At 38.2% G+C, this 15,332-nt stretch overlaps 1 protein-coding gene across 1 annotated transcript in view; it reads right to left on the bottom strand.

Moving 5' to 3' along the window:
- Positions 1-7,532: 7,532 nt before the first annotated feature.
- The window catches only part of LOC134651005 (proline-rich protein 22), a 152,469-nt gene continuing 144,669 nt past the window's right edge, over positions 7,533-15,332 (bottom strand). Inside the window, exons 2-5 of the mRNA XM_063505975.1 lie at positions 13,002-13,198; positions 10,657-10,888; positions 9,512-9,589; positions 7,533-8,717 (exon numbers count right to left, since the gene is read on the bottom strand). Of these exons, the coding sequence (XP_063362045.1) occupies positions 8,417-8,717; positions 9,512-9,589; positions 10,657-10,888; positions 13,002-13,198 (808 nt within the window). The 3' untranslated portion in view covers positions 7,533-8,416. The remainder of the gene's footprint in view (positions 8,718-9,511; positions 9,590-10,656; positions 10,889-13,001; positions 13,199-15,332) is intronic.

Consider the following 15,332-nt stretch of genomic DNA (forward strand, 5'->3'; position numbering starts at 1 on the left):
ATTGGAAAAGTTCTGGCAATTTAAAAAAAAAATACAGAAAATAAAGGAAAGTTTCATTTTAAAAATGTAAAATTTCAGTCCCCATGGAATGGTTTGGAAACTTTCTGACGTTACAGCATAACATGATTTGACATGTTTGCAAATGTTAGGTAAGTTAGAGTCGGCCTTCTGTGATTTTATTTATTTCCGCGCCGCTTCGAGGCCTTCGAGTAAATCGCTATAGAATGGAATCGACAAGAGATGCCGATATGCCGAGAAATGATTTATTGACTTGTCGGCTCCGCCGCTAATGGCGCTGAATAAGCACTCGCCCGTGAGCTATTTGTTTTTATAAAACGTTTCAGAATCCGCTAAATTCAATCCATATCAATGATAAAACGAATTTTAGGATATTTAACGTTCGCGTTTGCCGTTAGTGAAATGAAGTTTATTCCCTGTAAATTCTTTTCTACCTAGTTTAGATGACAATCTTTAAAAAATAAAAATGTATCGAGATTATAGATGCGACGAAAGTTTTTTGATCCATTTTTTAGCTTTCCATAAACGTTCGTCACTTGAACAGGCCCCCGCAGTTCTTCAGTCATGATATATGCTTACGCTTATAACTACTAAACTAGTGCATATTTATATGATGTTATAAGAAAATCTCGTATCTACCCCAACTTGATTTTGGCATTGTGCCATAAGCAGCAAAGACGGCATTTCATTGAAGAAAAAGGTAGGATAGAGTAATTTCAAAACCTTAATTCACAGTATCTTTGTTCGGAAATTGGGTTTCAACTTACCTATTTCAACACTCCCGACCTAAATGTGATAAAAGTATAAACTACGATAAAACCCACGATCTATAAGCCGGGTAATCCTTCCAAAACTTCATAACCCTGCCCAGCCGCAGCCCAACTTTCATTTCGTAGAGTATTTGTCATTGTATATCTCGCCCGACATAAACTAGATATACCTTGGCGAGAGGACGGCCATCTGTAGAATGAAAGAACTATCTTTAAGGCCATCGATGGGCTTTACGTTCCCATTTCATTTCAAGATAAACGTGGCAGACAACCTTTGCTACGCTCTCAGCCGGATAGCTGCTCCAAATGTGACTTATACTAGACAGGAACGGCCTCGGTACGGTTTAAAGCTACTCAGGAGAATTGAACGGCTCCCTTAGCCAATAGAATTACGTGAAAGCCTTTACCTACCTAAAATTTTATGATTGTAGTAAAACAGAGTGAATTTTCTAAAGCCTTTCATAATACCTGGAAGTTTTTACAAAACTGCCGAGCGAGGGCAAATGCAGCGAAGCTCTAGTCATTGACCTATTGGTCGTACCTACTTAGGTTAGATGTATGATTTATTTAATTTTAAACCCTATCACATTCCAGGGAGAACGTCAATACCAGCGCCGCGTATTTCATCGGCCGGACGTCCCGGCATAACTCACAAATACCGGAATCCACCATGCCGCCACGGAATGCTACTGCAAATTTCGCTATTTATGAAATTGGGAAAGTCAGATACACTTTTCGTAGCATTAAGTTAAGTATAGTATAAGTAATAGCTTTGTAGGTTGGTACTTACTCTCGTAGCGCCATGCAACGCTAGTCGTAGCAGAGTTGTGCTGATTCGTAGCAGAAATTTTCCGAAGAGGCTTGGGTAAATGCGTTGTGATTAGCGCTGAATAGATAAAAATATACTTATACTAATTAAAGTACATTACAAAAATGCTTTCAATAAATATATACTAATTTGTATTCATTTATAGAAGCATAGGTACCTATTTTAATTCAAAAGTACATACGCTACAAAAATCATTTTCCTACCATCTTAAAATATAACCTCAATTTATAGGCGCACAAAGTCAGCCTCTAAAAGTGAAATAACCTTTCCCGCAAACGATTTAAGTTTGCATAAGAAGCCGAAGTATTGGTTATGCATATTCGGTGCGCTCGGATGCGCTCAGGTACGCCCCAGGGACTGCATTACAGACCATACATTGACTAGATGTAGCAAGTGTGCCATTTTATTTAATGTTAAATATACACTACTCATGAGAGGAGGCCTGTGCCCAGCAGTGGGACGTATATAGGCTCAAATTATTTTATTTATATTATTATACACTACTCTTTTTTATCTAGACGTTTTTATGTTATTTCTACTTAGAATTACGAGCTCTATTGATCCTAATCGGAGAAAAAAATGTGCCAAGATTTTTATTTCCATTCCGTTACCATTTTTTATAGACTTAACAGTAACGGGATGGAAATATCAAACAATGCGTGGAAATTTTTTGGACCGTTTTAGCTTGGGCAAATATATTTTTTTCTCTACAGGGCAGGTGTCGCATTTCTCGAAATTAGGTTTTTGATTCCCTTTTATGATATTTTCTTTATAATTGTGGTTCGCGATGTTTACAGCTCGCAGAACAACTACCTACTTTGTATGACAGTAAGGAGGTATTTTCTATTGTAGCATCGAATATCCGACAGAGGCGTGTTAGATATCTTACACCTTTAAAAAGTACCTAATGCGAACACTACGCTACGATCATTAGCGGCATCTAGTTCCATACATATCCAATATTTTGAAATTTTCGTGCACAAACTTGTTCCAAAACGCAAGCAGACCTGATATTTGGATATTGTATTGTATTGTATTATATATTATATTGTACCTAATTGAACGCATTTTTCGTTCTGGATGTAAACAGTATAATGTACCGACATTTTGCATTTGGGAACTTTATAATGGAAACTTGGACCGATTATGTTTACTGTAAGCGTTTGTTCCGAATTTTGCTATGGGCATATTGAAGTGGCAGAAGCTTATGTTAGCGTTTTTTGTGACTTAAGAACAGGGTTTTTTCTGAGAAGAAATGTCATGAAATCCATTTAGTGAGAAATCTGTTCAAAAATCTGTTTGAAAAGTAATTTAGAAACGCACATTTTTTTTTACTTTCACGATATTAAATAAATTGTGTAAAAACACACAAACTACGTCTCATACTTAGTTACAAATAATAAGCGGTGATTGGTGATAGATTAGGTAGGTTAAAAATCGTTCAAAGCTGCCACCTCACGTACCAAACCTACTTAAATTACATCGATCACTCCTGCTAACATTATCGAGTAATCGGATCTTGTGCTCACATATTCCCCCTAATCATTTGACGGTAATACAACACAAAGTTACAGATAGTATAACCTTCCTTCCTTCCTATAATTATCTTTGCTATAACCTAATAAATGCAAGAATTAAAGACTTTAGATTGTATGTAGGTATTAGGTACGGTCTATGTATCGTATTAAATGAAAACGAAACGTATTTTTTTTTATAATGGGGCTTCGGCTGGGTGGTAGCTGAAATTAAAAGGTACGTTTCGTATACTTACGTACGATTCACATTGTTCTTCATTTTATTTTCACGTCTTTTTTTGTTTGAAAAACTGGTTTTAGTTAATTGCTGGTTGGCTTAACAATCAGTTTACGCTCGTTTTACAGGGGCCAGTCTATAAGAATGTTTATAATTTACGCGAGTGCGTACCTAGGTATTGTTAATTCGAGTGAATGACTTGAATGAGTTCCTTAGAAACAAAACTTAGGTAAGTAAGTACATAGGTACATGTGTCTTTTGTTCGAGGGAGTCCATTGTGCAAAATGTTTTTCTCAGAATATAAATTGTTGTTAAAATGTATGTATTTGTTATAATTGAAGACGTATTTTAATGAATATTTAATTCTTATACATATACATATGTATGTAGATAAATTATATAAATAAGTTCAAATGATAAATTTTACATAAACTAATTATGACTTTAAACAAACTAGGGCTCCCGATATCCGTGCTACCCGCCAACCCGTGCGTCCGTGTTCTTAGCCCCGGCGGTGCTAAGCGTCCGAACTACCCGAACCCGTCGAAGTCCGTTCCCATGTAGTCCGTTCCCCCGTGTAGTGCGTTCGGATCCGGATCTCGGCTCCGTTCGGGTATTGAATACACGGCGCCGACAGACCGAGTGCAAGTGGACCGACCCACGCGGGCCGGTTTGAGTTTTGAGTTGAAAGAAATATAAGTACCTAGGTATCATTAATTCATTATAAAATGTTAAAAAATATGTTATATTGCGTACGAATTTTATTTATTACGTATACCTAACTACTTGTACTAAATATTGATAGAGATACTTAAAATAAATAAAATGTCTTTGAAGTCGTGGTAAGTGAAAGAACTATTAAATTATTCGTTATCAATTATGGCAGCAGCCTTTTGTTTTGTAGTAAAGAAGTAAGTAGGATTAACGTCGCACGTGCAGATAAAGAGAATAATGGTTCGCCGTGGCAATTTTTACTGGTAATATTGACACTGACACCCTGATTCCCTTTGACACTGGTATTTTACCAGGCATACCTTTTGTTTGTAAAGTTGAAGAATTAGCCGTGCTGTTTTAAAAACAAGATAAGAGTGGTATTTTTTCGGTTGTTTTAGAGGGGGCAGCTTTTGAACTCACAAGTACTCATTAGTCATTAATAAGGTTTTAGTTTGCCACACCGCCGGTCAACGTTTCTAATCTGAATTCAGTTGTTTGCATTTATGTATAGTTTTACCTAGTTGCAAAAAAAGTTTAATTACTTACTAATTTTGAAATTAGGTCCATTAGCGGCATTAAGTCAGCCTGTTGTACCTACCTACTCTTTTTTCTTTTTTATGTGCAATAAAGTTTAAAAATAAATAAATAAATTACTTTGATGCTGTAATTAAAACCTTTTTTTTTCGTGCCTCTTAATTTGTCCATGAGGTTTATATTAAACATTTATTTTTCGTTATTGAAACTAATTTTCGTTCTTCGCTCTTATAAAGAACGCGTCCGATCGTCACTGTACGTCGAGAACGGGCCGGACAAGCGTGTAATTAATATCCGTGGATCCGGACACACGGGTAACACGGGTACCCGGACTTTAATTACACGGACCCTAATTACCCGTTCCGAACGGGCCACAAATCCGGTTTCGTGTAGCACGAGAACGGGGCCCCGGCAACGGGTGCACGAAACCCGGACGCGACCGCGAGCCCTAAAACAAACACATACCTAATTAGAATTGAGTATTTGAGTTCTCTTAAATAAATCTCGGTCGGAACAAAGTCGGAAATGAGTTGAGCGCAAAAAAACTCAGAAATGTATAATTTTCACGGCAGCACGAAGGAAAAGTTTGCACCAACTGCGGCAAATGAACCACGTAACGTCATTTTATGAACTGAATTTACGACAAGAGTGCGGTCTTTAAATCAAAGAGGAGTATTTGCGCGGGCTATATTGCGAAGTTTCGCTGAGCAAAGAAGTGGTTCCTATCGCTTTTGGGGAACCAGTTTAAGCAGTTTAATCTCGGTAGAGCTTGAAGGGATCTCATGTGGCCAACACATATATCATTATTTATAGATGCAAACATTTCTACAGCGACAAAGGGACACTAAAAATATGCATGACCACTTTTGGACTTGTGAACCTAATTTTCCGCTGAAATAAAAATAAAATGTAAAAGTTTGGAAATAGAAAAAGCAGCGTTTAGGGGATATGGTGTCTGGTTGTCGGATATACTGCCGTATTCGAACTTCAAGATATTCACAAGAGACGACACGTACTAGATCCATTCTAGATACTTACGTTATAGTTTACTTTTCAACTAGTTCTCTTTTGCAGCTCAATTCGGGCAACCAATGTCACTTTTAAGTTAGATAGAGTTAGATATCTATCAGATGTGAATTGGATCTCTAAGCCATATCTTGTGGAAATCGTTCAAGAGTATCTCCAGAATCGCGCAAATGTCAAATTTGACAGGTTAGATCTTAAACATATCGTTATCGTACCTTGGCGATGTCTAAAAGATATCTAACAGGTGTCTAACAGATGTCTTTTTCAAAATCCGAATCGGGCCCATAGTGGATATACATAATGTTATGGATGAAAATAATCCGAGTTAAAACACACAATGGTAGACCCAAATCCGATGTTGAAATAACACCTCTGTCATTACATTTTTCATAGTTGTAAAGCAGTTTTCATCATATCATACTTAATGGAAGTCTATGAAAAGACCTAGCGGAGACCGACTTATAACATTCCCTAAGTAAAACCAAAAGTCCAGTTCACCCAAAACTGGTCATATCGTTTTGTAATTAGGCTTTGAGAATGCGGGCTTGGAAACTTGCGGTTATTACGGATCTCGAGTGCACAGTAATACTAGTTCACCAGAAGTTCGGCTCTCTTGCGCTTCTCAAGTAACGGGAATACACCAGTCCGCCGAGAACGTAGTGGAAGGGGGCCGCCTTTGGTCAACTTTGTTTTATGATAGAACGTGCATTATTTTCAAACTACTCCCTTTGTCGTCAGAGAAATTATGACGGCATACTTCTATTTGGCAGGGGAGTCAAATGTCCCGGGTAATATCGAGACATATTACGAAATTTTATTCATTCATAATTCTTGCTTTATTACGTCCCCATTGTGCCGGGAGTTTTATTAATCTGGTCCGATTTTCATTTTGCCGGCGTGGCGTGGCTCGTGACAAAATTGCTTTACAATATAATTACACAGGACCATTGTTCCGGCGCTCGCTTCGATTTACATTTAGAACGGAACAAATTTGTACGGAATTCACCCTTTAGTAACAACCACAGTTTTTGTTTACATTTTAACTACGTACGGAAAAACAAATAGCCTTTTGTGCACGAGACTGAATTATCTCAAAAAGCAATTCGAGTCGAATCTGATTAAAATGTAATGTACTTACCTACATTTTCAATGGATAATGAAAATACTGTTTCATTCACTAAAGATCTTTATTTATTTCTTATAATACAAATAACTTTATGTACAACATCCTAACGATACAATAATTATTTATTTATTACGTTACATTTTTTAACAGTAACAGGTAGGTACAGTGATTGATTAAATAATAAAATTAATGGTACAGGTCAATACCTACTTAATATAAATCTTTACTGGTATCTAGTAGCAATTTTGAGTCTTTTTCAAATTTAAAGAAAATAGGCGTTCAAAAACCTAATAAAATAAAGATATTACATTATGTTTGGGATGATACATATTTTAATACGAACTCATTGTCGCAACCAATATAGTAACATATTGCTTCCGTCGATCTAGTAGAGTAGCGAGTAGGTAATCCCGCGCTCGGGCAGTCTTAATACAAAATGTAACGATAACAAATGGAGCAAGATGTATATGTTGATAAAAAAATCTATATTTATTGTAGAACACGCCCTTCTCTCTTTGTGTACGGAACATCATTGGTATAAAAATCAGGGGGCCAATTCGAGTGATCAGATAATCGTGCTGTTATATTATTATGTTTAAATCGAAGTAGTGAACATAATTATGTTGACTCTTACTAGTGGAATAGCATCTCAAATGACTTGACGGAAGAAAACAGTAAGTCTTAAGAAATAGGCATAGTTTCTCGTCTGGGTTGGAAGGTTAGATAGGTATCAGTCGGGCTTCCCCGGGATTCATTTGCATGCAACCGGGAAAGAACAAGTAGGAATAGATACGATTACCTAGATCATATCCAGAAACAATATGTTACTCATTTATAGGCTATGTTAGTCGAGATCTGGATTATAAATTATTTGTTAATACATATTTACAATAAACGTAGGAAAACCATTGGCACGATTATAAAATAACACTGTACTCAATCTTGTACATTACAGCAAAGGATTTGGTTTAAATAATTAATTGATCTTTGTTTGAACAATTAGCTCTAATTATTTGTATCTATCATTTTATTTACACGGCACATGGTTGAAGGTTGATTTTTCAATCTCCGGAGAGGCTTTTATATGATATATCCTTGACTTGAGATTGAAAAATGATCCTTGAGGTAATAAATTTACCTTAATTAAACTAAACAGACATTCGTCGTACTTTTAAAATATTTACACAAAACTTATCTACATAAAGGTACGTGAAATTATTATAGTTAGAATGAAAAATCGCAGACTTATCGGTGCAGGGGACTATTTGTTTAATGTTATCAAACACGCCTATTATATTAGTTAGCTTATCATGTTGTTTAATATCCACGGTTTATAGTATTATTGTATAATACTTCCTCCAACTTTGATAAGATAACAAATGTAAAACAAGTCTGACAACGTTTCCACTCTAAGTATAGCCGGCCCAAGTTTCAAACGCCAAATGTATTCAAGTGAAATAAATAATTGTTATTTCAAAATACAAAACCATTTCAAACTAAACAAAGCTTTTCAAACGTAGCCTAGACTCTGATTAGCTTAAAATTACAAAACAGAAAATGTACACGGAGGTACAACAATCACTTTTCGCTTTATGTCCACTTTGTTCACATCGGAGCACACGCGACACGTACTAACAATGTGGTTCGTTATAAATGTGCCAAAATATCGATTTCGGTCGGCGGTTGCATGTGCGTGTCGTTGAGAGCTGTCGATCCCGACACAGTGACGATCACCGGCTGCGCGTCCGTGTGTACTATCGTGACCAGATGTTCGTCGCGGTCTTTTTCTTGCTCGGTTTTGGGTAGTTCTAGGGCGTCTTCGGCGTACTTGAGGTCGTGCGGGGAGAGAGGAAGGACGTCGGTGGTGACGGGGGGGTCGGCGCGGGGCGCGCGGTACGAGGGCGGCCCGCTGTACTCGGAGCCGCACCACGCGGCACCAGTGGACCCTCTGCAAGGAAGATCACCTAGTTAGTTATGGATAAAATAGGCAGCCTCTTGAGGCTCTTAAACTCTGTAAGGGTAAAAGGGACCTGTCATGTTGCATTTATGCTTTGACCAGTTTTAACTACATAAAATACAAATTATAGCTTGCTACGAGCTACGGCCTAGTTTACCTACTTTGCAGTGAGTTTGATGCCGATTCTAATTAAACATAATTGTTTAACTAATGTTAAGGTTATGATTTTGTTTTGATACGTTGAAGGTCGCTCATTCTGATTGGTGTACGCGAAATTCCATGAAAGTCGTGCGTGAGATGCGCAGTAATCACCAAGACCATCGCCAATGCCGTATCAAATCGAGATCAAAACCATAACGAATGTTCTAATCAGAATCTGCCTCCTGACGTCTTAAAAAGTGAGACGATAATCGATATATGAAAAAGAATGAAAGTAGATTAGTAGAATTTTATTAAATCCTACCTCTTTATACAAAATGGAATTGAAAACTAAATGATTAAAAACCGTATTAAATCACAGCAGCAATTTGTGCAGTATGTGCCGCTGCACATATGTGATGCTTCGCTTACGTCGTGTTTCCGACTTAAGTAGTTACGTTCTTTTACACCATAATATGGATGCTTCATGGTTATGATCGTCTAAGAAAACAACTGAACGTGACGTGTAGCCCATCGACAATATCGAGGTATTAATGCGGCGAGTGTTATTTAGGACGAAACAGATAGCAAAACACAAAGATGTTGGTTGTGAATTGATTATGCATAGTACATAGCTGAGTAGTTACCTGACTAGACTAGCTGAATTTGATCTGTACGTGGGGGGCGGCGACACCGCGGGCGCACTTCTGTCCAAGAGAAGTAACCTGAAACAATCAATGATGATAAATAAATGTTAGTCTCATTATGTTAATGACAAACAAAACACATGTCAAAAATCCCACAGATTTCACTAGAGAGCGCAGGTTTGTATGTACCTTAGAACAAGTTCACTTTGATACGCGGGGTTTAATTAATGGTAAAACAAAGGAAGGATTATTGGAAGTCAAGTAATAAGCATTCCTAAAAATCTATACTATGATTTCATATGAACACAAATAAAAAAAAAAGCTTCAAAAATCTGCGTTTTCCCAGAGATAAGACCTAGCTAGATCGATTTTTCGCCCCCGAAAACCCCCATATAGTAAATTTCATCGAAGATTATATGGGGCATTATCTATGAAAAGGGCCCTTATTGTCGATGGCGCTTACGCCGCACAGCGTCGCATTGTATTTATATGGGAGCATCGTTAATAATGGTGTAAGCGCCATCGACACTAAGGCCCCTTTTCATAGATAACGTCACATATAAGATTTAAGATTAGAGATTTGAGATTTCTTAAGATTTAGATATAAAATTTTGAAATCCATAACAGTAACCTAATTTTTCTAAAGTCATCCCGTTTTACTTTACATAAATGTTGGGTAACGAAGCATTTGTATACCCTGATTGGTCTACGATTGTACAGTTTCAGGATACTGAATGTAGACTCTGGCGTCGCAACCGGATGCATCGCCAGTGGAAAGACCGCATAAATATTTATACAATGAAAAAATAGCAGTGAATTCATTGTTTTCGAGTATGAACTTCCCAGGAACGTTTTAATAAACACCACAGAATAAATAACTAAACATTTATGTATGAGCTCTGTCTGCAGCAAGAGGTAAGACTCCCCGCTGTGAGGCAGTTGCTTCACAATTCTACTGACTTAGCTTGACCTCAGCAACACCGGGATGTGCATTTTTTATTTTAGTGGTTAACATAATTGTAAGTCGTAATAAATATGTCTATTGTAACGAGACGTCAGTATAATAAAATAATGAGTGGTCAAAAAGGGACGCCATTGCAGTATGGGGGTGCGATCTCCCAAAAAAATGTGACATAATGTATTACCTGAGTCTATACTCTTGCATAGACGCCTGATACGTCGGCGGGGGCGGCCTATAGTGGAACTCTGGATACAGCATGGCCGCGTACGGGTGGTGCGGTCTAGCGTAGCTCGGCGGTAGTCTGGGCACGAGCCTTCTGCACGATGTGCGGCGCAGCCCGAGCAGCGCGCACGGCGCGTCGCGCGCGCCCAGCCGCCATGCTAGCCCTGCTGCCGTTACTAGCACGACTCCTATACCTGGAATGTTCACAAATAATATGTTAGACACATTGAAACTAACTGAAATAAATGTCATATAGGTACTAAAGAAAACTGAGCAAGGCCTCCAGAGGCCGAGGCCCGTTTCGAATCGGCGTCTTCAGCTTTAGCGGCTATCGCCATAACCAGATAGCATAAATAAATAGGCCACCCGGTCAGTACCAACAGACATTTTACAAAATATTTTGAATTTAGTTAAGAGAAGATGTAGAATCTCATGGATGGAACTTGAAGTGGTCTCTTATTTTGCCGGTGTCCATAAAAACCAGTATCACTTAGTGATTTTTTTTTAAAAAAGGAAGAGAGATATGTTAGGCAGTTTAAAATGATCCTCAATAGTAATAATAATTACATATAGTGAAAAAGAAGTCAACAGAAAAAGAGCATTGCACTTCAATTTTCTATCGTGTTAGGCCTAAGCTACACGAGGTAAAATAATAAAAGGAATTGCTTCCCTCACGTGCGTGTTAAAATAATAATTAGTGCCGTATCGCAATAATTACAAAATAATTTGACACAGAATAACAACTGCCGTAACTTTAGCAACTGTTCTTAATTGCTTTTGCTCATGCTCACGAGCAATATGTCTCTCCATGATCCCCGGTCGTACGGTGGGCGCGCTGTTTCAGCATTGTGTATCTTAAGACAAGTGTTAAAGGCACTTTTGAGGTTAGGTAAACGTTCGTGGGTGGGTGTACGTATAATATCCGCGGCGTAATCGGCGCGTCGCGCCGGATGGATGTGTGGAGTTCGCAACTGACTGACACGTACAAATTGCCCCGTCGACGCAACAATAGATCGTTTGCCTGTAACAACAACATCATTTGTCCCTAACGCTAATGAAAATCCAATTAATTCCGCTCCAAAACTCATTTGAAGTTTAATTGAAAACTTCGCCCGCTGAAGGGCGGACGCGACTTTGTGAATGATGTAATGAGATTTCAGCCAGACTTGTTATTGTCATATGCATGGCGAATACCCTATGAGCTTCCAGATTGTTTCACGGTTAATTACGGCCATTTGTTACGTAGCTGTAAAGCCATTTGGGCGAATTTATGAATATTAGATCCCGGGACGCCTCTCGAAAGTACGTAAAATTGTACCGTCATCCGGTTTGTCACCTACTTTCATTTTATTCGCCGCCCATCGGACCGGATAACTGGGTTTTAATCGCCGATAAAATAAAAAAAGTCTAGTTCAGCTTAGTTAAGCGTGAAACGAGTTGCGAACTGTTAAATGATCAAAGACTGAATATTATAAAGGGCTTTATTCAAATGGGCAATTTTATTTCGCCACAGAAAAAGTTTTCGGTCGGTATCGGTTTCCTTGTGTCAGATCAAATTGAGTTAATGTGTAATAACTGTCTTGGAATGTATACCTACCTACTACTCTCTACTATTCTCTGTAAGCATTTTAGTGTCACTCACACGGTGAGGCTCTATTTGCTGGTTAATTGAAACTGACCGAATTATTTATGTGCAATTTGCTAGGTGATGTAATTCGATTAGAGACCGTCTAAGCTAACTTTGCACCGACTTGAATAGAACAAAGTGAGTGGCATTATAAACGTCATATTTTCATAGAATTCGACATTAATGATGACACAACATGAATGTGTAACAACACCATTAGCTCTTGCTTTTATTACACGAACTTAACGATTCATTGGCCAGACCAGGTCAGACCACGCATATACGCGGCACACAACGGCGACCGGCATTCTGCTCTGCTTGACTAGGCTAGGCACCCGCGGCGGGCAGCATGTCAGTCGCCTATGGTGACGTCACGGCACGCTGTCCGCCGCGGGTGGCGTTTTAAGCAGACCGTATTAAGATTAAGAATATGATGCGGCCTCAGCGTACCTACGACGCCGAAACTACACGCTTAGTCGAAAAGGCACAGCACTATTGACTCCTTATTAAGAAGTGTACCGTCTCACTTATATAATTATTAGTAGTAATGTATGTTAGTGGTGATTTAGGCTGCGGCCTCAGGGCGCCGAGTACGTCGCCGAGAAAAAACACTCTTAGCCGGAGAGGGAACGTCACTACTACAATCGCCTGTAGTTTGTCCTAGTATAACTACATCTCACCTATCATTAGTAGTAGTAATGTGAGCGGTGCTTTAGGATGCGGCCTCAGGGCGCCGAGTACAGCGCCGGCGGCGACCAAGCACGCGCCCACGACGCCGAGGAAGAGCACGCATAGCCGGAGAGGGGGACGGCCGCAACACGACTTGGGAGCGTTGCCTTCGCCTTCGGAACATGCGTACGCTGCGCCTCTGCCCGATCTGGAACAAAAAAAACAAATGAATACCTAAAAGGCTACCTCTGTTGAAATGTATCAGGATTACAGATGACATTTATATCATTAGGATAGGCGTGAAACCTAGGACATTTAAGTGATATGTATATTAATATAAATTTAGTAAAATATCTTGTGTCAATCACCGAGACACTGATTTCCATTTATACCACAGAAAATCACCTTCCGACTCAATCAATATGCATTATTATTCATTCATTCATTTTACGAATGTAAAAGTACATGTACATATACATAGAATAATTAACACTGATTATAAATCAATGAGTAAGATTTTATAATGCTATTGTCATTCTAATTATGCAAGTAACTAATTAGATATGCCTTTATATTAGTTAATAATTTTGACAAACATAGCGGGCTTTTTTCATTGACAATAATCAGGTACAGTAAAAAAAGTTTTAATCGAGATTTTTAAGTGCAAAAGCTTTGTCAGTGGATTGGATTATTATAATTTTATGCTCGAATGGACGCCGTTAAACAAAGCCGTGGAGCAGAAAAGTGCAAAACGAAGAGGAAGTAGTGTAATTTGTGATCATAATAAACCCGATTTAGAGATTTACTGCTGCTAGGCACTGTTATTGAGGTCTCGCTTTGTTGACATTTAGTACGTAACACAAACATTTATTTATAGCGTTATAGCTTTAAATATTATGGAGCTGTGATAATAGGGACCCTTAGAGCTTCTGGATAATGCGTCTTAACGGTATTAAAAGTATTAAAACTCATTTAACTATTTCGTTTTGCGGTGATTGATAATAAAATCGGAAATACTTTTGCAGTTAAGTTTATTTATCCACAGACTTTTTACGTTTTGAATTGTATACCTATATACGTACACTGCATTTAAACCGTATTCTTCTTCAACCTAGCGTTTTCCCGGCCCAGCGCCAGGATCCACTTTCCTGCTCAATCTTCTCCACTCCACTTAAAACGTAAACGTATTGCTTATAATAGTTATAATATATTCTACAGTTAAGTACAATGCTCGATTTCGCTGAATGGCCTGAATGCAACGAGTTTATTACATTACCAGCTCATCGCTCTCCAAATATCACTTCGGCCCGCCGTTTCGCTTGTCTAAGCCACTTTTACTATTGGGTCGTGTTTAAGCTCCAACTTCCCCCTCTCGTGTGACGCTTCGGGCCTTCGGCCCTACGCGGAGCTCGGCCTTCGGCCTTCGCGAGCCTCTCGTATTGATTGCGGCAACAAATAATGGCACTGAACGTCTGTTACTTACGAGAATTAAACTTATTCAGAAAAGTGATATTCAGAACCACTGTAATGCCAATATGACTTTTAAAATACCTGCATGTCACATGCACATATCTACAAAGAAACGTGAGCAAAGTGAGCAACTGTGTCCAATTTGTTTTATTAATTTTGAGTAAACGCACAGTTTCGAATAATGCTATTACAGTCATCCGTTCGTAATTATGTTAATTACATCGATCATTACCATCTACTTCGTTTGATTATTCAAATCAACAGTATTATTTGCCCTAACTTTGTTCAAAGCAGTTCAAACTCACGCTTTGTTCGCAAACAATCTGAAAATACGTTTTGATAGCTCACTTTAGTAAACTCTTATTTATTTTCTTAATGTAACGTGTTTATCGAAAAAGAAGCTTTGCATTTATATAAAAGAAACATTGCATTTATACTACACCACAGGATATTTCAAACAAATATAGCTAAAATCCTAGGCGAACCGCATTTTGATACCATCCTATGTTTTAAGCGTAGTTTTTGAATTTGGTAAAATTACTAAGCCTTTTTACTCGTAATCTGACTCAATATCGTGATCAGTACAATACTCAATCACGAGTAATTCCGACTAGATTTAGATCCCTAATAATAACTGCACGCCATTTTAGTAAAACAAAATTGTGTTGCCTTTTTACCGGCCTACGGTCAGTTAAGAGACAATGCAAAATACGTTAAGCGTATCCATAGCGTTAAGTGTATGCTAAATCCTATTCGTCATTCTTAACTGCGTTAAGCTTACAATTATTTTAAATATTATCTATCTGCTCGTTTACAGTTCCTCACGATAATTCCTGTAATTAGCAGTAAACTAACTTGTCACATTAATAAGC

The sequence above is a fragment of the Cydia amplana genome, chromosome 9, assembly GCF_948474715.1.
Source record: "Cydia amplana chromosome 9, ilCydAmpl1.1, whole genome shotgun sequence".
Taxonomy (NCBI): Eukaryota; Metazoa; Arthropoda; class Insecta; order Lepidoptera; family Tortricidae; genus Cydia; species Cydia amplana.